At 44.6% G+C, this 23,301-nt stretch overlaps 2 protein-coding genes across 3 annotated transcripts in view; one reads left to right on the top strand and one right to left on the bottom strand.

Annotated features, from left to right (window-relative positions):
• Positions 1-13,050, bottom strand: part of LOC115192778 (harmonin) — a 44,412-nt gene extending 31,362 nt beyond the window's left edge. The window contains exons 1-11 of one of the 2 annotated variants that reach the window (XM_029751631.1): positions 12,927-13,050; positions 9,114-9,181; positions 7,868-8,011; positions 7,500-7,638; positions 6,162-6,270; positions 6,022-6,046; positions 5,728-5,785; positions 5,320-5,502; positions 4,961-5,020; positions 4,763-4,819; positions 3,451-3,593 (exon numbers count right to left, since the gene is read on the bottom strand). In XM_029751631.1, the coding sequence (XP_029607491.1) occupies positions 3,451-3,593; positions 4,763-4,819; positions 4,961-5,020; positions 5,320-5,502; positions 5,728-5,785; positions 6,022-6,046; positions 6,162-6,270; positions 7,500-7,638; positions 7,868-8,011; positions 9,114-9,181; positions 12,927-12,962 (1,022 nt within the window). In that variant the 5' untranslated portion in view covers positions 12,963-13,050. Of the gene's footprint in view, positions 1-3,450; positions 3,594-4,762; positions 4,820-4,960; positions 5,021-5,319; positions 5,506-5,727; positions 5,786-6,021; positions 6,047-6,161; positions 6,271-7,499; positions 7,639-7,867; positions 8,012-9,113; positions 9,182-12,926 lie in introns of both variants that reach the window. The other variant, XM_029751630.1, reaches the window with a different exon arrangement.
• Positions 13,051-13,524: 474 nt separating this feature from the next.
• On the top strand, positions 13,525-23,219 carry LOC115192779 (coiled-coil domain-containing protein 77). The gene is made up of 12 exons (XM_029751633.1): positions 13,525-13,580; positions 14,349-14,383; positions 14,597-14,780; positions 14,878-15,020; positions 15,119-15,215; positions 15,353-15,434; positions 16,315-16,403; positions 16,476-16,624; positions 20,145-20,415; positions 22,072-22,197; positions 22,336-22,488; positions 22,594-23,219. Exons 2-12 carry the CDS (start codon positions 14,355-14,357, stop codon positions 22,738-22,740), a joined length of 1,470 nt encoding a protein of 489 aa, XP_029607493.1. The 5' UTR covers positions 13,525-13,580; positions 14,349-14,354; the 3' UTR covers positions 22,741-23,219.
• Positions 23,220-23,301: the final 82 nt, after the last annotated feature.

The raw sequence follows: 23,301 nt of genomic DNA on the forward strand, positions 1-23,301 counted from the left end.
TGGTGCGGGGAACAGGGACGGGCCGGACAGGACTGGGGACACGCACCACTAACCTGGTGCGGGGAGCAGGGACGGGCCGGACAGGACTGGGGACACGCACCACTAACCTGGTGCGGGGAGCAGGGACGGGCCGGGCCGGACTGGGGACACGCACCACTGACTTGGTGCGGGGAGCAGGGACGGGCCAGACAGGACTGGGGACACGCACCACTAACCTGGTGCGGGGAGCAGGGACGGGCCGGACAGGACTGGGGACACGCACCACTAACCTGGTGCGGGGAGCAGGGACGGGCCGGACAGGACTGGGGACACGCACCACTAACCTGGTGCGGGGAGCAGGGACGGGCCGGACAGGACTGGGGACACGCACCACTAACCTGGTGCGGGGAGCAGGGACGGGCCGGACAGGACTGGGGACACGCACCACTGACTTGGTGCGGGGAGCAGGGACGGGCCGGACAGGACTGGGGACACGCACCACTAACCTGGTGCGGGGAGCAGGGACGGGCCAGACAGGACTGTGAACACGTACTGGTGACCTGAAGCGTGGAGCCGGTTTAGCCACTCGTCCTGGCTGGATGCCCATCCTAGCACGGCATGTGCTGGGCATGTCCACCGGACGCACTGGGCTGTGCGGGCGCACTGGCGACACAGCGCGCAACTCTGCATACCATGGCTTGGTGCGGGGAGCAGGGACGGGCCGGGCAGGACTGTGGACACGCACCGTGGGCTTGGTGCGGGGAACAGGAACGGGCCAGACAGGACTGTGAACACGCACTGGTGAACTGAAGCGTGGAGCCGGTTTAGCCACTCGTCCTGGCTGGATGCCCATCCTAGCACGGCATGTGCTGGGCATGTCCACCGGACGCACCGGGCTGTGCGGGCGCACTGGCGACACAGCGCGCAACTCCGCATACCATGGCTCCTCCTCCAGATCTTCCCTCTGCAGGTCCTCAATCAACTGCCTCATCATCTTCGTCTCTTCCTCCGCCGTCATCCCCCATGAGAGCAGTGGTCTGGGCTCTTCCTCTGCCCTTCCGGACCACCCCATTAGCCCCCCCAAAAAAATTTCTTGGGGGTGTTTTCCGGGCCTCCTCGACCGCCGCCTGCGACTCCGTCTACCGGCTGGCTTTACCTCCTCGACCTGGGAATCCTTCCGCCAGGGTCCTCTCCCCGACATGATCTCCTCCCAGGTCCAGAACTCCTTCCCCTCGCGAGCCCATCTCTCACGCTCCTTTTCCTCCCGCTGCTTGGTCCTGGTTCGGTGGGTTGTTCTGTAACGTTATTTGAGCACGTAACGTATTGGCAGTTTTTCCTTGATTTTGTGTACATGTTTAATTCTAGTGTGTTAAATAAACATGTATTCGCTCCCAGCTGCGTTTTGGTCCGCTTCCTCGTCTCCCGACGACAAACGTTACATTTGCATTCTTAGTCATACGCTAATGTTAGCTAACTAACATTGAACCTGGTTGGTTAGCTTTAGCTACCTGCAGATTCATACTACAGCAATTGCAATTTTTGCATTGCTTGGTAGTAGTATGAGTTGGGATTATGCCTGTTCATTGTTTAGCTAGCTAGCTAGCTACATGTCTAAACAAAAGATAAAAGACTACATATGTAAACAAAACACTTCACCAGATTATTACATGACCTATCAAATTAGCCAGATGTGTCTGAGGGTGATTACGACCATCTATTGTATTTAATGAACATGTGTACATCTCTAGACAATAGCGACTCATCCACTTAGCTAGATGTGGCTGGGGGTTATTTCATTTCCTTCACATGATCCATCAATTTAGACAAGTGTGTCAGGTAAGCGTCATCTAATAAATATAATATATTTATAAAATATTTGTATCTAGTCACTTTCTGTTTTTGACATTGCTACTATGGAAGTAACCATTTCACTGTACTGTTTGCACCTTCTGTATCCTGTGCATGTGACAAATAAAAATGTGATTTAATATAGTGTGTGTTTACCAGAGACGGTTATGTGAAGAACACATAACCTGCACCAAAGTCAGAATAGGATATAGGCAAAGGACTAGATAAAGTGTATATTTACCTGGAGTTTTTCTTTATTGTAGGCTACTACTTTCACCACTTTTAGTCTTGAAATCTTTGGTTGTTTACTAAACTAATCACTCTGTTTATCAAGTGGCCTCACATGTGAATCCTTAAAGAGATGGGTGGGGCTGAGGATTAGAGGGTGTGAACGATGCTGAATGGGTGTAAACAAAGAAGAGCTCTCCAGTAGGTGTACCAAAACATTCAAGGGCCATTTTCTCAACGCAGAATTACTTTCCCACTGTTCTTCAACTGCAGTGTAAGATCTACAATTTTCTAGCTCTGAGTCTCTACTTTTATTCAATGTAAAAAACACAATTTCAAATTTTGCTACATAAGACTGAATCGAGGCAGTCAGGCACCTATGTTTTCTCTCTGTGTGTGTGCCAAGTGAGGTGTCTGTTCATAGAGCATATGCACAGACAACAATAACATTTACATTACATTTACATCATTTAGCAGACGCTCTTATCCAGAGCGACTTACAAATTGGTGCATTCACCATATGATATCCAGTGGAACAACCACTTTACAATAGTACATCTATATATTTGGGGGGGGAGGGTAGGGGGGAGGGTTAGAAGGATTACTTAATCCTATCCCAGGTATTCCTTAAAGAGGTGGGGTTTCAGGTGTCTCCGGAAGGTGGTGATTGACTCCGCTGTCCTGGCGTCGTGAGGGAGCTTGTTCCACCATTGGGGTGCCAGAGCAGCGAACAGTTTTGACTGGGCTGAGCGGGAACTGTGCTTCCGCAGAGGTAGGGAGGCGAGCAGACCAGAGGTGGATGAACGCAGTGCCCTTCTTTGGGTGTAGGGACTGATCAGAGCCTGAAGGTACGGAGGTGCCGTTCCCCTCACAGCTCCGTAGGCAAGCACCATGGTCTTGTAGCAGATGCAAGCTTCAACTGGAAGCCAGTGGAGTGTGCGGAGGAGCGGGGTGACGTGAGAGAACTTGGGAAGGTTGAACACCAGACGGGCTGCGGCATTCTGGATGAGTTGTAGGGGTTTAACTTTTGGCAAAAGTACATTGATCAGTTTACCAGCATAAGTTCCCAAATGTCAAAGCTTCAGCTCTCTGAATACAATAATCTATAATCATCAAGTGTTTTTTCTGAGTGTTTCTGTCCAATCTCCCCAACATTGTTTGGCGGGAAAACGATTCTATAGAATATTTGGCTCTAAGCACCACAATGGAAATATGTTTGATCACTTCTTTGAGTTAAACTTGATGTTTTGAAATGCCCTATATCCACTTGTGTGGTTTAAATTGTGTTTTTGGTAAGGGATCACCACAGCTACCTCGTTATGAATTGAGGAGCAAACTGAAGTACAGAGGAGATTCAGCAACTCTTGGAGGAAAATGGAAACAATATCCACTCACTGCCTCTCCTTCTCCTGCTGCTCCTTAATGATCTTGTTGGTCTCTAGGGCAACCCTCTTCTGTTGCATCAGCTCTTGTCTGTCCAGCTCCCTACGAGCCTCCACCGCCAGACGCTCCTCGCCTGTCATAAACAACTCACTGCCCTGTGCGGGACAGACAGACAGACAGACAGACAGACAGACAGACAGACAGACAGACAGACAGCAGAAAGGGGGTGCAAGAGTGTTCCAATCTCTCAGTTTTGGAACTTTGGGTGAGACTTAGAATTACAAACTGGTTAAACGGGTGTTAACTCACTCAAGCATATGGACAATCCCAAGAAGGCACTTGTTTGCACACAAATCAACAGATAACACATCTGTGATGGACTGTAATGGAAGTGCGATTCCACAAGGAAATAACAGCACACGGATGGATGTAGTGAGAGCGGGAGATGAGAGAATGACAATCGCCTATAAGAATCACAGATGCTGTTTATTCTTTCAATTTACTCCCTGTCTTGAGGTGGAAATGAGAGTTGATCAGGGACAATCTGCAATTGCTACATCCCTTTTTGGACTTTTACAATAATATATATTTTTTTATATATGCTGTAGTACGCCATTAGGGGTATAGTAAGTCGTTAGGGGTATAGTAAGTCATTAGGGGTATAGTAAGTCGTTAGGGGTATAGTAAGTCGTTAGGGGTATAGTAAGTCGTTAGGGGTATAGTAAGTCGTTAGGGGTATAGTAAGTCGTTAGGTGTATAGTAAGTCGTTAGGGGTATAGTAAGTCGTTAGGGGTATAGTAAGTCGTTAGGGGTATAGTAAGTCGTTAGGGGTATAGCAAGTCGTTAGGGGTATAGCAAGTCGTTAGGGGTATAGCAAGTCGTTAGGGGTATAGCAAGTCATTAGGGGTATAGTAAGTCATTAGGGGTATAGTAAGTTGTTAGGGGTATAGTAAGTTGTTAGGGGTATAGTAAGTCATTATCGGTATACTGTAGTAAGTTATTAGGGGTATAGTAAGTTGTTAGGGGTATAGTAAGTCATTATGGGTATAGTAAGTCATTTGGGGTATACTGTAGTAAGTTATTAGGGGTATAGTAAGTTTTTAGGGGTATGCTGCTGCAGATGAGTTGTGGAATTGCGTCTTCATGATGATGTCGCATTCTTCACTTTTCTTCTTGAAAGTGCTATATATTGAAAACTGCTGACATAAAAACATTTTTGGGACTGTATCAACAATGACCTAATTAAAAAAATATCAAAAGACAGTTTTTGAGTGGACTATTCCTATAAGGAAGCACTGTTCGTAGCAGTTGACGATGTACTTACAGCACCAGAAAGAACTGTGATGGTTAGACTCCTGCTGCTCTTCAGAACTCTGACAGCCTGCAGACACAATACAGATACAACTTTACTAAGCAGTAAACACAAAAGAAAGCATATTATTTACCAAGGAAATGTATTATTTACCAAGCAAAACTGTCTTCTGGAGGTATCAAACCTTTGTTTGCATTTTGTGTGTCCTACCTCTTTGTGGTCCAGATTAGTGAATTCCACCCTGTTCACCTCAACGATCTGGTCACCAATCTACCAACACAAAACACAATACAACTCGCAATACCAACCATGCAGCAACACACACATATTTCAGCACTTTATTGGAATCCACATTGGGACATTGTGGCATACTAGGACCAAGCTAGATGGGATCTTCTCACATAAACACTCTGAGACATGGTTCAGAAAACAATTCCTAGCCAGTAAGATTTCTCATGGATCTTGACAAAACACTATGAGTTTATTATGCACAGGTGATCATCATGATACATTTCTAGATGTTCATTTCATAGTGGTTTACAGTACGCTAAACAGGGCCAAACACTTACCTGTAGTCCTACTTCAGCAGCGAGGGAGCCAGGTTTGACGTTACTGACGTAGATACCAGGCTGCTGTGTGGGGCCACTGGAGATGCTGACGCCCATGCCCTTGGTGCCCACCAAGCTCAGGAACACCTTCTTCTCCTTGATCTCCTTGCCTCCCATGGACGCCAGGCCTGCCACACTGCTTTTCTTCTGAGAGAGAGAGAGAGAGAGAGAGAGAGAGAGAGAGAGAGAGAGAGAGAGAGAGATGTACTTGGTTGCATTACAGTATGTTATTTTCTGCCCTCTATTTATTTGTAGGTCGTTCTGGATAAGAGGGTATATTAAATTACAACAATGGGAATGAAGAAGGGCCAAAGGAATAAAGAATATGAGAGAATATTTAATCTAAAAGAATATGAATCTCATTCTCACCCCAGACTCAGACAAAAACTGGTCCACAAACTGCCACTTCAAAGGCTCCTCTGTGGAACTGGAGAAGAACAGAAATCTAATTCTATACTCATTCATGTATTTATTTAACCTTTATTTAACCAGGATGATACTTTGAGGTCGGTTGAAAACCTGTTTTGTGAGGGACGCCTGACACATGAAATTCATAAAACAGAGTATATAGTTTGTTGTTATATTAATCTCACATCTCATCTCGTCTTTGCTAAAACAGAAAGTTGTCAAATACAATACCAACCAAGAAAGAAACAGCCCTACCTCTTCACTGGTATCATTCCAACCTCTGCACAGAGAAAAGAAGCAAAGAGACAGAAATTGAAAATGAAGTCTAATTACTTAGACGACATAAAGATAGGTACATTATTGGGATATGCCCTGAATGAGTCGGGTGAACTTACGCCTGACTTTGAGCGACACGGTCTTCTTGGTCTTGATGAGGTTGATGACTTCCTCGTGGATACAGGAAGAAATGGAATATCCATTGATGCGTACAATCTCATCTCCCATCTGGAGGTCACACAGAGGTCAGACGTTACAACGACCATCATTTTTTATGGGTTGTGACAGAGTGTGTGGCTACATTTCTCTGAGTGTTATGTTTCGCATTGTGTGTTTGCTTCTCTTCAGATGTCTGACAACAACCCCTCCACCCTCCATACTGGGTACCCTATGAGCAAAATATGTTGAATGGACATTGAAATTGCATATTTTCAAAGTCTTGTGCTCACTGGGTAAGGATGAGACACAGAATAGTTTTTTTCTCCAGAATAGTTTTTTTCTCCGGCTGTGTCACCTCTGTAGCGGTGTGTCAATTTGTGTCACTGGTTACTGAGCTAATGGAAGCGTGGGACATCTGTCGCGCTGACTGAGGGGAATATCTACAGTGTTTTATTTTATCTTTATTTAACTAGGCAAGTCAGTTAAGAACAAATTCTTATTTTAAATGACAGCCTAGGAACAGTGGCTTAACTGCCTTGTTCAGGGGCAGAATGACAGATTTTTACCTTGTCAGCTCTGGGATTCAATCTTGCAACCTTTCGGTTATTAGTCCAACGCTCTAACCACTAGGCTACCTGCCGCCCCAGACAGTACAGCAGGTTAAATCAGTCAGGAGCAAATTACTTCATGAAGGACAGGAAGGTACTTCAAAAATTCCCTGATGTTTTTATCAAAGCAGTTTGTTCCTCTGATTGGTTTTATTTGATGCATGTTGTTCCTCTGATTGGTTTTATTTGATGCATGTTGTTCCTCTGATTGGTTTTATTTGATGCATGTTGTTCCTCTGATTGGTTTTATTTGATGCATGCATAGGTGATGCATTCGATTTCTAGCAGGATTGGGGTCAATTCCATTTCAATTCCATACAATTCAGGAACAACACTGAAACGCCAATTCCAATTTTCTTCAATGCTTTTTTCAATTAGGAAAATGTGGAACTGGAATTTGGTTCACTTTCTGAATTGACTGGAATTTCAATGGAATTGACCCCAACCCTGATTACTATATGTAAAACAGCAAGGAGAGATACCCATATGAACTGCATAATGACTAATACAAAGATGTTTGACATTTCTCAACAGAGTCAGGTGGTGCAGTCTATGAATCTGCTTTTCAAAGGGTAACTAAACTAATGAATGTTTCTTTACTCCACCTAGTGGAAATATTGACCATATCATATGAAAAGACTGTCCCTTTCATGACCTCATGAAAACAGACACACACACACACACACACACCTGCAGGCCACTGTTTCCAGCCTGTCCATCCTTGACGATCTGTGAGATGAAGAGTCCACAGCCGAACTCCAGGCCCCCTCTTACACTCAGCCCCAGCCCCTCAGGATGAGTACGGTCCAGACGCACCTCCTTTAGCTTACTGCGCCACCAGGAGGGGGAAGAGGATGTAGGAGAAGAAAGACAGGGGGGAGAGGGAGAAAGGGATAGATGGAAGATGACAGGAAGGGGTTATCAGTTCTGTGTATCAATGTATTGTATATTGTTGTTATCTTGGAGTGACTACAACGTATACAACAAAGGCATCTTATTGAAAGTCTATGGACTGTTAAAGCTCCAGCCTGGTGGGTGGCAGCGACCCTTCCACTCACCGTGACCTCTTAGGGGTGTGCAGGTCGTACTCCACCTGGTGTTTGAGGGGAATGAGGGGCCGGATGGCATCAAACAGCGGCAGGCGGCTGGGCTCGTTGATGACCAGTTTCAGGTCCCCCACCAACACTGACAACTCCATGGACCTGAGGGAGAGAGCAGAGGGTCAGAGGTCAGCTCAACACACACACACATGCTTGACGCACACACACACACGTACACACACACAATAATTTAAGAGAGAGCGAGATGTTTTGAACGCCTTCCTTCATCATTCCTATTTCTGACATACATGACTAGGAGGAAAATGTGCCTCAAAGCTGTGTACAGAACAACTAGGACAGAACAGTTTGATAAACACCACAGCCTTATGGGTCATCAAGGATATCAAGAATGTGCAATCAATCTACCAATGGGAACAAAAAGGCCTATGACCTATGACTATTAATTATTAACGTTCACCATTTCACTCTTGACTCGTGTATGAAGGGGGAAATGGCTTTTGTGAATAACTGGCCAGGCTTGGCGGAGCACAGTGGAAAACTGATCATACTGTAGGTCTAACCAATGGGGTCTCAGAGTTCTGGCTCTATACCCAGAGCACATGGAAACCAGCTCCTCTAACTCCCCATTCAGTCCACATTAACATCACATTCCTGAATGAAACCTTATCTCTCAACATATAAGACTTGTATACACACACAAGCATGCGCACACACATACACACACACACACACACACACACACTTCTACTAACTACTAACAATGTATTTATCTAGTACTGGCAGAGTACACCACTAACAACTACTTCTACTAACTACTAACAATGTATTTATCTAGTACTGGCAGAGTACACCACCAACAACTACTTCTACTAACTACTAACAATGTATTTATCTAGTACTGGCAGAGTACACCACCAACAACTACTTCTACTAACTACTAACAATGTATTCATCTAGTACTGGCAGAGTACACCACTAACAACAACTACTAATAACAATGTATTTATCTAGTACTGGTTGAGTACACTACTAACAACTAACTACTAACAATTCATTTGTCTATTACTGTCAGAGTACACTACTAACAATACACTTTCCCAAATAAAGGATCAGCAAACTGAAATCAGTTAAGGGAAGAAAATTGAAAAACTGTGGCGAAAATTGTTTGTCCTAAAAATTACTAACAAGTCAATAATTTAGCAGTAAACTAATGTGAAAGTCAGACAGAGATGGTGGTACTCACTGGTGGTACATCCGCAGGACATCGTACAGGTAATCCTTTTCTGCCTCATTGTCAATGAGCAGCTCCACCTAGACAACACAGACATCTTCATCATCCTCTTTATCACAGACAAGATAGCAGCTGCCACAGTCGGGGAAAGCTGCAGACTCTTACTGACACATCCCTCTCAGCTGTGGTGCTTTCACCATGACAGGGTACATGCACTCTAGCCCTAAGTGTGTGTGTGTGTGTGTGTGTGTGTGTGTGTGTGTGTGTGTGTGTGTGTGTGTGTGTGTGTGTGTGTGTGTGTGTGTGTGTGTGTGTGTGTGTGTGTGTGTGTGTGTGTGTGTGTGTGTGTGTGTGTGTTTCTTACCTTGTAACGACTGAACTGCTGTAGAAAGGTTTTGAGGAAGCGCTTGGGCCAGTCATTAATGTAGCCCACATCCTTCATTAAGGAAGATTGTCTATGTGTGAGTGCCTCAGTGTGTGTGTGTGTGTGTGTGTGCGTGTGCGTGTGCCCGTGTATATGTTTGCTGTGTTTGTGTGCCTATAAAAGCATCAGCATCAATAGTATCTCTACTCTATTGTTGATGCTGGTGGCAGAAGGCCAGGTAGCTGTTCCTCTTTCTAGATCCTTTCTCCTGTGAAGTGACTGGCCCTCACTAGGACTCTGGGCTGGGAGCCACTCTTATGCCACCGGACTGGGGAGAGGGAGTGAGGGAGTTAGACGGAGGGGGCAGGTTGGAAGGGGGTTTGGAATAGTGAGGTGAGCAGTATGACCTTACAGTACAACCCTGAGACAAGAGGTCCTCCACCATACAAAAAAAGTCTCTCACACACACACACACACACACACACACACACACACACACACACACACACACACACAGTACAGCTAACCTTGTGGGGACACAAGATTCAGTCCCATTCAAAATCTTATTTTCCCTAACCCCAACCTTAACCCTAAAACCTAACCTTAACCCTAAACCTAAACATAACCCTGGCTCCTAAGCCAAAAACTAAAACAAACTCTAGCTCCTAACCCTAATTCTAACCCTAACACTAATTCCAACCTAACCCTAAACCCCCAAGAAATAGTATTTGACCTTGTGGGGACTATCAAAATGTCAAATGTTTGTTTATTTACTATTCTTGTGGGGACTTCTGGTCCCCACAAGCATAGTTAAACACATCCACACACACACACACACAATCAAGCACACACACACCTAGATACACATTACCGCACAAAAGCACAAACATGCAAAGGTTGCTGGGTGTATACCGGTGTGTTTATAGTGTCGTAAAGCTCTCTGACTCGACATTGAGAGACAGGGTAAGCAATGTGACTATGTGCAGACTTTGGCCCCATAAACTGATGAAGCCGATCATAAAGCACCACCCACAGACCACTGGGAAGTCTGGGAACATGGACCAACACACAGCTTATAACTGAAGTTCTCTTGTGCTCTCTAAACATTTAAACTCCCTTTTCTCAAACATCCAACAAGGCCCAGGGGTGAATACAACACACATTAATGTCAAATCAGCTATAATAGAGATTAAAGGGCCCACTTCAATCCAACATTAGCCTTTATTCCCCTCTAAAAGACAAATAAAATGAGTCTTTGCTGCTCATGCCTGCCTACCTGCTCTCTCCGTCTCTAAATGCTGCTGTAAATTGTCCCTTCCTTTCTGCATGGCTGGACATCCCTGACACTCTCTAAATGATCAAAAGGGGAGCGACCCAGTGACAACCTACAACATTGAGGCCAGATAGCTCAGGATCCACATTGCAGAGGACTGAAAACACCCAAATGTATCACGTTCCCTTTACACAGTTTCTGTTTTGACATTATTAACCTGCATTTGGGAAATGAACAATTTTATGCCTACAATAAAATTGTATATATTTATTTAACTAGGCAAGTCAGTCAAGAACAAATTCTTATTTACAATGACGGCCTACCCCGGCCAAACCCTAACCCCAACGACGCTGGGCCAATTGTGCGCCGCCCTATGGGACTCCCAATCACGGCCGATTGTGATACAGCCCAGGATCAAACCAGGGTCTGTAGTGACGCCTCTAGCACTGAGATGCAGTGCCTTAGACCGCTGCTTCACTCGGGTGCCACAACTTTGGAAGTATGCTTGTGGTCATTGTCCATTTGGAAGACCCATTTGCGACCAAGCTTTAACTTCCTGACTGATGTCTTGAGATGTTGCTTCAATATATCCACATCATTTTCCTCCCTCATGATGCCATCTATTTTGTGAAGTGCACCAGTCCTTCCTGCAGCAAAGCACCCCCATGAAGCACATGCTGCCACCCCTGTGCTTCATGGTTGGGATGGTGTTCTTCAGCTTGCAAGCCTCCCCCTTTTTCCTCCAAACATAATGATGGTCATTATGGCCAAACAGTTCTATTTTTGTTTCATCAGACCAGAGGACATTTCTCAAAAGTACAATTTTTGTCCCCATGTGCAGTTGCAAACCGTAGTCTGTCTTTTTTTGTGGCGGTTTTGTAGCAGTGGCTTCTTCCTTGCTGAGCGGCCTTTCAGGTTATGTCGATATTGGACTTGTTTTACTGTGGATGTAGACACTTTTGTACCTGTTTCCTCCAGCATCTTCACAAGGTCCTTTGCTGCTGTTCTGGGATTGATTTGTACTTTCGCACCAAAGTACGTTCATCTCTAGGAGACAGAACGCGTCTCCTTCCTGAGCAGTATGACGGCTGCGTGGTCCCATGGTGTTTATACTTGCTTACTATTGTTTGTACAGATGCACATGGTACCTTCAGGCATTTGGAAATTGCTCCCAAGGATGAATCAGACTTGTGGAGGTCTACAATTTGTTTTCTGAGGTCTTGGGCTGATTTCTTTTGATTTTCCCATGATGTCAAGCAAAGGCACTGAGCTTGAAGGTAGGCCTTGAATTACATCCACAGTTACACCTCCAATTGACTCAAATGATGTCAATCAGAAGCTTCTAAAGCCATGACATCATTTTCTGGAATTTTCCAAGCTGTTTAAAGGCACAGTCAACTTAGTGTATGTAAACTTCTGACCCACTGGAATTGTGATACAGTGAATTATAAGTGCAATAATCTGTCTATGAACAATTGTTGGAAAAATGACTTGTCATAGACAAAGTAGATGTCCTAACCGACTTGCCAAAACTATAGTTTGTTAACAAGAAATGTGTGGAGTGGTTGAAGAACAGGTTTTAATGACTCCAACCTAAGTTTATGTAAACTTCCGACTTCAACTGTATGTGTTGGATCAAGAATGAACAACAAACAAAAAATATGTTGGATAACCCAGAAGAACTTTCAGCAATACACAGTGCACAACGACTAACCAATCAAGAACGCCAACACACAGGCCATATGTCATCATGATATACTTTAGCCTAGCTTACCTGTACAGACTCTTCAGACAATCTAAATGTATGTTACTGTATAGCCCATACACACATACAGTGTTAAAAAGCAATATATGAAATTAAACATCCTTACATATGAGGGAACAACGTTTTAATCTTACAGAGAATGAAGTTGTATAGCAAACAGTCTAATTTCACAATTGTGAAATAAAGGATGAAACAATGCAATAAAAATCGAAGACAAAACATATGTTTGTCCTATACTAATTAGTTCTCAATACCTATCAAGACATATTAAATGTAAAGGTGTGTAAAAGCGTTATCCCAACAGGGTTCAGAGTACATCATACTGTGATAACAGCCAAAGAGAAATGAAACGGCAATTGATTTACTTAACATAAATTGCTTTACTTAACACATTATGCAAATATTTCATTATTAAGTTATTACCTTGTGCCTAAATTCTCGAGCTACTTTTCGTTCCATTATCGACAAAAAAAAACCGGTGCTACCAACTGGCGTTCAATCGTCCTGTGTGCGACAGTTCCCTTCCAAAAGTGGCGCTACCGATAATGAACGCTGGGTAGTAGATGAGTGACACCAGGGGCCCTATTTCGAGAATAGCACCGGGTAACAGTTGCTCAGGCGCAGGTCTAGGATCAGCGTACACGCCACAAATCATTACCTCAATTGATATGGTAATGAATACAAAACTGGCCTTATATCAGTGTCTAGTCCAGGGGCAAATAATTCATAGCCTTATGCCATCTCCTCTACTACTACTGTAGCGTTAGGTTATTGTAACATATGATAAACTAGTGCCTGTGGCAATTACGTTTCAGGCTTAATTGTCTATGACAAAGAAAAAACTTTGTTAGGCTTATATATATCACTATTTCCTTATGTAGGCTACAGTAAAACAGTGCGGAAGCTGGTGCAGAAGTCCAGCCGGTCACACAGTGTTTCAATTCACTACAAAGAACAGTAGGTGGCGGTAGAGCATCGCTACTCGAATCTCACTGCACTTTTTTTCTCCGAAGAAAGACTTTGTAAACTTCCGGGATCTCAAGAGGCAGACACTGAAGTTTCATGAAACAGTGAAAGGTAACGGGAAAACGAATGTCAATATTTAATACAGATTTAGAATCATTGTTGGAAATTTTGCCATCGGATATGGCACTCAAACCTTTTGCACTGTTATCCATCTGTGTTAGCTAACTTACGCAAGCTAATTTGAGACTTGTTTGTGAAGTGAGTGCACCGTTGTTCTAGCTGGCAGCTCACTTTGTTAGGACGAACTAGCAAGCTATTATATTTAATAAATACAGTTAATAGACACAGATCGCCACCTAGCTAGGTAAGCAAGTGGAACCAGTGGTGGTAGCAGCTAGCTGCAGCTACGTTAGCAGTTTCAAACTCCCCGCGTCCTTTTCCACACAGGCGCTTAGCAACGACTGGAAGGGAGCGGCCATTCTCCATTTGGGAATTACATTGTTTCGAGAGGTCATGTGGGCGAACACCCAGTATCATGGTACAAGTCACAACAACAGATAACTGCTAACGTTATACTTTTTTAAATTGTTTTATTGAACCTTTATTTAACTAGGCAAGTAAATTAAGAACAAATTCTTATTTACAATTACGGCCAACCCCGGACAATGCTGGCCCAATTGTACGCTGCTCTATGGGACTCCCAATCACGATGCAGCCTGGATTATGACCAGGGACTGCAGTGATGCCTCTTGCACTGAGATGTAGTGCCTTAGACCGCTGCGCCACTCGGGAGACCAATAATGCCCTACCTCCCAGGCTTTCAGCATATCATACCAATCATTTAACTGGGTCTCAAATTGAACAATAAATGTGTTTCAGGTCAACATGATGGAGTCACCTCCAACAAAAGACAGGTAAGTAAAGGCTACTTATTGTGTTGTTTAATTGTTTGCTCTATCAGATTACATAATTGTAGTGACCAAATATATTGTGTCTAATCTCATTATTGTGTCTAATCTCCCTACGGCTCCTACTCTAATCTGACTAAGGAATTGTTCCTAGATTGGTTTTATCTTTGTTAGCTTAGTGGGATAATTTCCTCCCTTCTGGGTTGTCTTCCCTTCCAGGCAGACAGACCGCACCCCTGGGGTGGAGGACTCTCCCCTGCCCCCCATCACTGAGCGCCTGGCCTACCTACGCCCCTCCAGAGAGCTGCTGGAGTTCTACAGGGGGAAGATCGCACAGTTTGATGGAGAACACGATGACCTGATGCAGATGCTGGAGAAGTACAGAGGCACCACAGAGGACCAGGTGAACTGTGTGTGTGTGTGGGTGCGGGGGTGCACCCGTGCAGACAGAGCAACTGATGGGTTTGTGCTAATACCCCTGTCTCTCCCTGCCCTCCCAGCACAAGCTGCAGTGGGAGGTGCGACAGCGCGAAGGGGAGATATCTGAGCTGCAGAAGGCTTTGAGTGACATGCAGGTGTACCTCTTCCAGGAGAGGGAACAGGCGCTGCGTCTGTACGCAGAGAATGACAGACTCAAGATCAGGTGAGCCCTCATTTGATTCACAATTACACTTTACAATTACTATTGACATTTCCAGCTTTACATGAAAAATACAGGTTTTCTATTGTCTTTGTGTTCAGAGAGCTGGAGGACAGGAAGAAAATCCAGCACCTGTTAGCCCTGGTGGGGCCAGACACTGGGGAGATCACCTACTTCCACTGTGACCCTCCACACAAGGTCAGGGGTCACAGTTCCACTTCAGGAAACTTAATTCTACTCCATTGTCTTATTTGACATTTACATGATTTCGGAAAGGGATCTATATCTAGTTGGCGACTTACATGACTACTGCCTGTCTGTCTACTGTGCTGTAGGTTAGCATAGCCCAGAAGAAACTAGAGCCCAGAATTCTGGATCATCGGAAGATGGCAAAGTCAAGAACTGGATCTGCAAAAGGTTGAAGAAAATTCTCTGTTTTCGTGATTTGATCATTATATTTTAGGGGTATACATATTTAGATGTATCTGTTGGTTTGAGATATTGCAGAAGGTTTATAAGTAAAATCATTCAAGATGGCATTTGATCAGGGCTGACCCCAGGCATAAGCGACATAGGCGACCATCGGGGTCTCAACTTCTTGTTAGAATAGTAGAATACTCCAGGTGAAATTTTAAAATGTGGTTGTGCATCAGCAGTTTTTCTCTCATGTCAGTCAGTCACTGACAGTCACTCAATGTCCATGTCAACTAAAATGTTTTAGATTGGTAAGTTAGTCTAGCCAGCTATCTAAACTTATAGTAATCATGGTTGAATTACAGACCGGGCATCCAGGGTACGTGCCCAGGGGCCCTGACCTCCAGGGGGTTCCCATTTTATTTTGTTAGTCACTCTCACTCAGATATCATATCAACATGGTATAAGTCATGGCACAATGTATAGAATTGCAGGAAATTAGCTGTAAAACTGCAAATTTTCTCTCTGACCAATGCAGAAACGAGTAGAATACCATAACATTTGTTATAAAATAGCAAAATCTTCTCTCCGTCCCATGGCAAAAATGTGTAAGGGGGCCTCCCAACAAAATGTTGCCTAAGGCCCCAAAAGGCCAGGGCTGATTTTTTTTTTTTTCATCTCATAACAATTTGCTCTACCTAAGAGTTGAAAGATCTTCCCTATGTAAGATAAACCTAAGCCTAAGGAGGGGAGCTACTAAAATCAAGTAGGATTACAGTGGGCTCTTAGCGCAAATCAGTTTACGGAAATGTGGAATAATCTGTCTTGGGAGTGCATTATTACCCTGACTGAGCCACTTAGCCTTGCTTCTGTCTGTGAGCAGAGGGAAGCCGGACATCCAGATCAGAGGGAGTGGTGAATGGAGGAAGCCCAGAGCAGTACAGAAGAGACAACCAGACCTTACTACTACAGGTAGTACGACACACACACTCAAAAGCAACTCATTTAGCTCCTTGAACACTATTGAACTGGTGTAATGTGCAGGTGGAGGCACTGCAGGCTCAGATGGAGGAGCAGACTCGTTTGTCCAAAGAGCAGGTGGAGTCTCTGCTGGAGGACCGGAGGATCCACGTGGAGGAGGGACAGGTCCAGCACCAGAGAGACCAGGACCGCATCACTGTACTCACTGACAAGTATGTGAACTACCTACTATACTGCACTCTTCATATCACTACTACATTTCATGTTCCTCCACCCCACATACTGTACCACCAAATGATGTGCAGAGAGAGATGTCTCGACTAGAGGCCAGAACTGTATCACTACTCTCACTGTCAGAGTGGCTTCACATCAGGGATGGACATGAGTACTCTAACTGACGTCAAAACTCTATCATCAACCAGAGATTGAAATTAGGACTTGAAGACAACTTTAATTTGCTTTGATTTCAGTGTTCCATTTGTTCATGTGCATTTGCGGGGCACAACAAAAAACAAACCAAGCCAATCATCACGTAGTTCTTCTCCCTAAATTCCCTTTCCCCTCGGTGTCTCACTCACTCAATCAATTGTGTTCCGACCCATTCCTCTACACACGCATGCTGAGTGCGTACACAAGCGCCCGTTAGGCGTACAGAAATACAGAGCCTTCAGAAAGTATTCGTAGCTCGACTTATTCCACATTTTGTTGTTAAAGCCTGAATTCAAAATGGATTAAATCCATTTTCTCACCCATCTACACACAATACCCCATATTGACAGTGAAAATGTTTTTTTTGAAATGTTAGCAAATTTAAATGAGATATTTCTGTATTTTTAAAACATGTTTTGACTTTGTCATTATGGAGTATTTTTATTGTGTGTAGATGGGAGGAAAATGTATCTAATCCATTTTAAATTCAGGGTGTAACATAACGATGTGGAATAAGTCAAGGGGTGTGAATACGTCCTGAAGGCTCTGTAAATGCTTATACAAAAGTTTAATATCAAATGAAAAATGGACTGGTTGACTGACTGAAGTAGGGAAATATGTGTTCCAACAACGAGCGCTGAAATAATTGCGTCCTGTCTTTTCTGCTTAGGCTACTTTCCGAAGTGCTACTGGCATTTAGAATGGGTTAGCCCAGGCTATAATCCCCCTGAACATAGATGGTGAAACTAGAACAAGCGTATTTTCATCAGAATCATTAAGCTTAGGCCTACTCACCAAACGGATGTGTGGCTGTAATTCATCCCCACGCGGTGTTCAATGTGGAATTGTTAATCCATTTGTACAATTCCAAATAACAGGCAGAATAAACTAAATTGAACGTCTGTATATTGAAAATAAGACAGGTTTTGGTTTATAACTTTGAACTCGTCAAATTGAGCCCCGTTTCAAATGATCACTCTTTGACAGTAACTGTTTTGACTGTTTCAATGATGTATATAAACCCTGGTGATGATGCTATGTATTGGCCATTAAGAGGCTTTGAAGCCTCTTGGGAGAAACTTTCAGAAGGACAACCATCTCTGCAGCACTCCACCAATTAGGCCTTTATTGTAGAGTGGCCAGACGGAAGCCACTCCTCAGTAAAAGGCACATGACAGCCCACTTGGAATTGCCCAAAAGGCACCTAAAGACTCTCAGACCATGAAACAAGATTCTCTGGTCTGATGAAACCGAGATTGAACTCTTTTGCCTGAATGCCAAGTGTCACGTCTGGCGGAACCTGGCACCATCCCTACGGTGAAGCATTGAGGTGGCAGCATCATGCTGTGGGGATGTTTTTCACCTGCTCCAGACCGCTCAGCACCTTAGACTGAGGTGAAGGTTCACCTTCCAACAGGACAACAACCCTAAGCACACAGCCAAGACAACGCAGGAGTGGCTTCGGGACAAGTCTCTGAATGTCCTTGAGTGGCCCAGGCAGAGCCAGGACTTGAACCCGATCGAACATCTCTGGAGAGACCTGAAAATAGCTGTGCAGCGACGCTCCCCATCCAACCGTGAGAGGATTTGGGGAGAAACTCCCCAAATACAAGTGTGCCAAGCTTGTAGTGTCATACCCAAGAAGACTCGAGGCTGTAATCACTGCCAAAGGTGCTTCAACAAAGTACCGAGTAAAGCGTTGGAATACTTATGTAAATGTGATATCTCCCCCCCCCCCAAAAAAAATGGTACACATTTGTAAACATTTCTAAAAACCTGGTTTTGCTTTGTCATTATGAGGTATTGTGTGTAGGTTGATGAAGGGGGAAAAAACGATGTAATCAAATTTAGAATAAGGCTGTAACCTAAAGAAATATAGAAAAAGTCAAGGGGTCTGAATACTTTCCGAAGGCACTGTATTACATCGTTTTTTATTATAAAATAGTTGTCTTGACTGTGATAAGGGCTCAGGAAATTAGTGTCTTGTCTGCTACAAGCAAGTGTCACTGCTGAGGTTACTGCCTTTTTGAAGTTTGTGTTCCACAATATAATGTAACTAGTTGATATTATGGTTTCAATAAATTAATCTTAAATGGCACTTGTTTTTTTTTATTGAATGAATATACACCGAGTATACAAATCATTAAGAACACCTGTACTGGGCCTCCCGAGAGGCGCAGCTGTCTAAGGCTCTGCATCGCAGTGCTAGTGCCATCACTACAGACCCAGGTTCGATTCCGGGCTGTATCACAACCGGCTGTTATCGGGAGTCCCATAGGTTGGCGCACAATTGGCCCAGTGTTGTCCGAGTTAGGGGAGGGTTTGGTCGGGGGGGGGTTTACTTGGCTCATCACGCTCTCGTTACTCCTTGTGGCAGGCCGGGCACCTGCAGGCTGACTTCGGTCATCAGGGAAACTGTGTTTCCTCCGACACATTGGTGCAGTTTGCTTCCAGGTTAAGCGGGCGGGTGTTAAGAAGCACGGTTTGGCGGGTCATGTTTCGGGGGACGCATGACTCAACCTTCACCTCCCGAGCCCGTTGGGGAGTTGCAGGGATGAGACCAGATTGAAATTGGGGAGAAAAAGGGGGTCTTTCCATGACAGACCGATCAGGTGAAAGTTAGTATCCCTTATTGATGTCACTTGTTAAATCCACTTCAATCAGTGTAGATGAAAGGGAGGAGACGGGTTAAAGAACGATTTTTAAATCTTGACAATTGAGACATGGATTGTGTGTGTGTGTGTGTGTGTGCCATTGAGGGTGAATGGGCAAGACAAAAGATGTAAGTGCCTTTTGAACTGGGTATGGTAGTAGGTGCCAGGCACACCTGCAACACTGCTGTGTTTTTCACATTCAACAGTTTCCTGTGTGTATCAAGAATGGTCCATCACTCAAAAGACATCCAGCCAACTTGACACAACTGTGGGAAGCATTGGAGTTAACATGGGCCAGCATCCCTGTGGATGCTTTTGACAGCTTGTAGAGTCCTGCCCCAACAAATTGAGGCTGTTCTGAGGGCAAAAGAGGGGGTGCAACACAATATTAGGAATGTGTTCTTTGTTTGGCATACTCACTGTATATGGGGCAATTTGGATTTGTTATCCTGTAATGGTTATGTTAAATTAGGCGTTGTTGGGATATAGATAAATGGGCATGTTTTTTTCCTAATGCGGGCCTGAGTAAAAATCATCGGAGTACTCCCAACAGTCAAAAAATGTAAAATGCCCATCCTAGTTCACATACCACTATCCTGAATACATGTTCTCTCCCTTCCTCTCTGTCCCTCTCTACTCTCCCTCCCAGGCTGGACCGGACCCAGAACCTGCTGTACGAGAGCACCAGGGACTTCCTACAGCTGAAGTTTGAGACGCGGGCCCACGAGAAGGGCTGGATGGTGGAGAAGGACCGGCTGCTGCGAGAGCTGGACTCGACCCAGGACCGTCTGAGGAAAGCCAGTGATGGTCACGGGAGGGAGCAACCGGGACCAGGATCCAGAGGACACGGCAGCAGCATGGCTCTGCTTCTAACCCAGCCCCAGCCTGACACACAGCACGTCCACAGGGAGGAGCTCAGGGTGGGTAGTGGTACACATGCTTCAGATCAGAGGTCTTACATCATTGGGATCATGTCCCATCCAACACCTCAAATAAAGGAGTGTCTCTTTTACGTTTTTTTTATTTTACATGAGCAAGTGGTGTTAAAAGAGTTGTTGTGCCTAGGGCTGTTACGGTGACCATATTTCTGCCACACGGCAGTCACGATTCATGATCGCAGTCAAATTCCACATGACCGTTGAGTCACGGTAACTAGGGTTCTCCAAAACGGTGCTCTGATGCCGCTGATGGTCATTAGTAGTCTACCAAACTTGCTAATGGCCTGGTACTCAGGGCTCTATTGTCTCTCTAATCACTCTGACATCAATGCAAATGCAGTCGAAAATCAAACACTTCATGAGAGCACTGGCATTGAGTTTGAGCGGAATAGGTCAAACTCAATAGCCTAGATTTTAGGCCTATGACCCCTGGAACAGGGTTGGAGAGCCCATAGCTTAGAGCCTAGTGTAACAAGTCTCCTGGAACAGGGTTGGAGAGCCCATAGCCTACAGAGCCTAGTTAAACAAGACTCCTGGAACAGGGTTGGAGAGCCCATAGCCTACAGAGCCTAGGGAAACAAGTTCCTGGAACAGGGTTGGAGAGCCCATAGCTTATAGCCTAATGTAACAAGACTCCTGGAACAGGGTTGGAGAGCCCATAGGCTACAGAGCCTAGTGTAACAAGACCCCTGGAGCAGGGTTGGAGAGCCCATAGCCTACAGAGCCTAGTGTAACAAGTCTCCTGGAACAGGGTTGGAGAGCCCATAGCCTACAGAGCCTAGTGTAACAAGACCCCTGGAACAAGGTTGGAGAGCCCATAGCCTACAGAGTCTAGTGTAACAAGACCACAGGAACAGGGTTGGAGAGCCCATAGCCTACAGAGCCTCTGTCAGAGTGACCATCGAGTTCTTGGTCACCTCCCTAACCAAGGTCCTTCTCCCCCGATTGCTCAGTTTGGCCAGGCATCCAGAGCTAGGAAGAGTCTTGGTGGTTCCAAACTTCTTCCATTTAAAAATGATGGAGGCCACTGTGCTCTTGGGGACCTTCAATACTGTAGCAATGTTTTGGTACCCTTCACCAGGTCTGTGGCTCAACACAATCCTGTCTCAGAGCTCTACGGACAATTCCTTCGACCTTATGGCTTGGTGTTTGAACTGACATGCGCGGTCAACTATGGGACCTTATACAGACAGGTGTGTGCCTTTTCAAAATCATGTCCAATCAATTGAATTTACCACAGATGGACTCAAATCAAGTTGTAGAAACATCTCAAGGATGATCAATGGAAACAGGATGCAGCTGATCTCAATTTCGAGTCTCATAGCAAAGGGTCTGAATACTTATATAAAGGTATTTGTTTTTTATTTGTAATACATTTGCAAAAATGTATAACCTGTTTTCGCTTTGTTATGGTGAGGTATTGTGTGTAGATTGATTGTTTTTATTTAATCCATTTTAGAATAAGGCTGTAACGTAACGAAATGTTGAAAAATGGAAGGGGTCTAGATACTTCGAATGCACTGCCTTTGGAAATTATTCAGACCCCTTGACTTTTTCCACATTTTGTTATGTTACAGCCTTATTCTAAAATTGACTTCCTGTGGTGTTGTTGTGTCCTGCTATTTCCTGTGGCCCCAGACAGTGCAGGAAGAGCTGAAGCAGGCCCACCGCCTGGCTGAGATGTACAGGGAGCAGTGTGTTACCCTGGAGACAGACCTGGCTCAGATCAGAGAGGAGGGGGACATGGGCAGGGAGATTTTCAAGGTGCGTAGCCACGAATCCTTACGGGATATGAATAATTCTGACTACACCATGTGTATTTTGCTAAATTATTGTTTGTTATACATTGTGGTGTGTGTGTGTGTGTTTACTCCACTGTGTTTTGCTCACCTTTGTGTGTAGGATCGGTCGGACAAGATGGCGAAGCGTCTTCAGATGACGACCCAGCGGTACGAGGCCCTGGAGAAGAGGAGGGCCATGGAGGTGGAGGGCTTCAAGACCGACATCAAACACCTCCGACAGAAACTCAAAGATGTGGAGAAACAGCTTTTCAAGGTGAGTAGGAGGTGAATGTCGTGTATCGAGGTGTGTTAGCTGTTGTATGTTTACTTAGCTTCTATGTGCAGGCTCATGTGTGGGTGTGGTACCTGTATGTTTCAGGTCACCCTGAACGTGGGCCCGAATCAGGACCTGGCCATCCTACACGAAGTGCGTCAGACCAACGCTCGGACCAAGAAGGTCCAGGGGGAGCTGAAGACCCTGAAGGCCAAGATCTACGGCCTGGAGAACGACCTCCGATACAGCTGAGATTTTAAAAAAGCCCACTGGGGACTGGGGACCAGGGTACTGTTCAGTTGCCCACGCAACAAAAAATGTTTTGGAACGGAATAATTTTGCATTGTTGTTGGACAATTTAACTTAGGACTCCCTATTCATCATGATCCTGTATCCCCCCTTTGACATGCTAAGTGTGATTTTTTTTTTTTCTGACACCCGATGATATGAGATGCAGCATATGTGCCTATCTAAATGTCTCACGATTTAGAACTTTTTTTTGTTTAGGTTTTAGGCCAAGGAGACCTGGGTGTGTATGACATGTCTTACATTTCCTATTACATTGATACAGTAATTAAATACAAACAGGACAAGATGAACAATGTGCACATAAAAGTTCATTGTAGACAAACTTGTTTTCCACTACTGATTTATCTATTGTGTGTTGTTATGAAAGACTGAGTGGGTGTTTCATTTTGATCAATAAAGATGTGTTTTATAATTTATTGTAATAACTAGATTGACAATGCATGTTTACACGTCAAATGCACATTGAACATGTTTGATGTTTCCTCTGAACAGAAACAGACCGAA

Source organism: Salmo trutta, chromosome 4 (genome assembly GCF_901001165.1).
Source record: "Salmo trutta chromosome 4, fSalTru1.1, whole genome shotgun sequence".
Lineage (NCBI taxonomy): Eukaryota > Metazoa > Chordata > Actinopteri > Salmoniformes > Salmonidae > Salmo > Salmo trutta.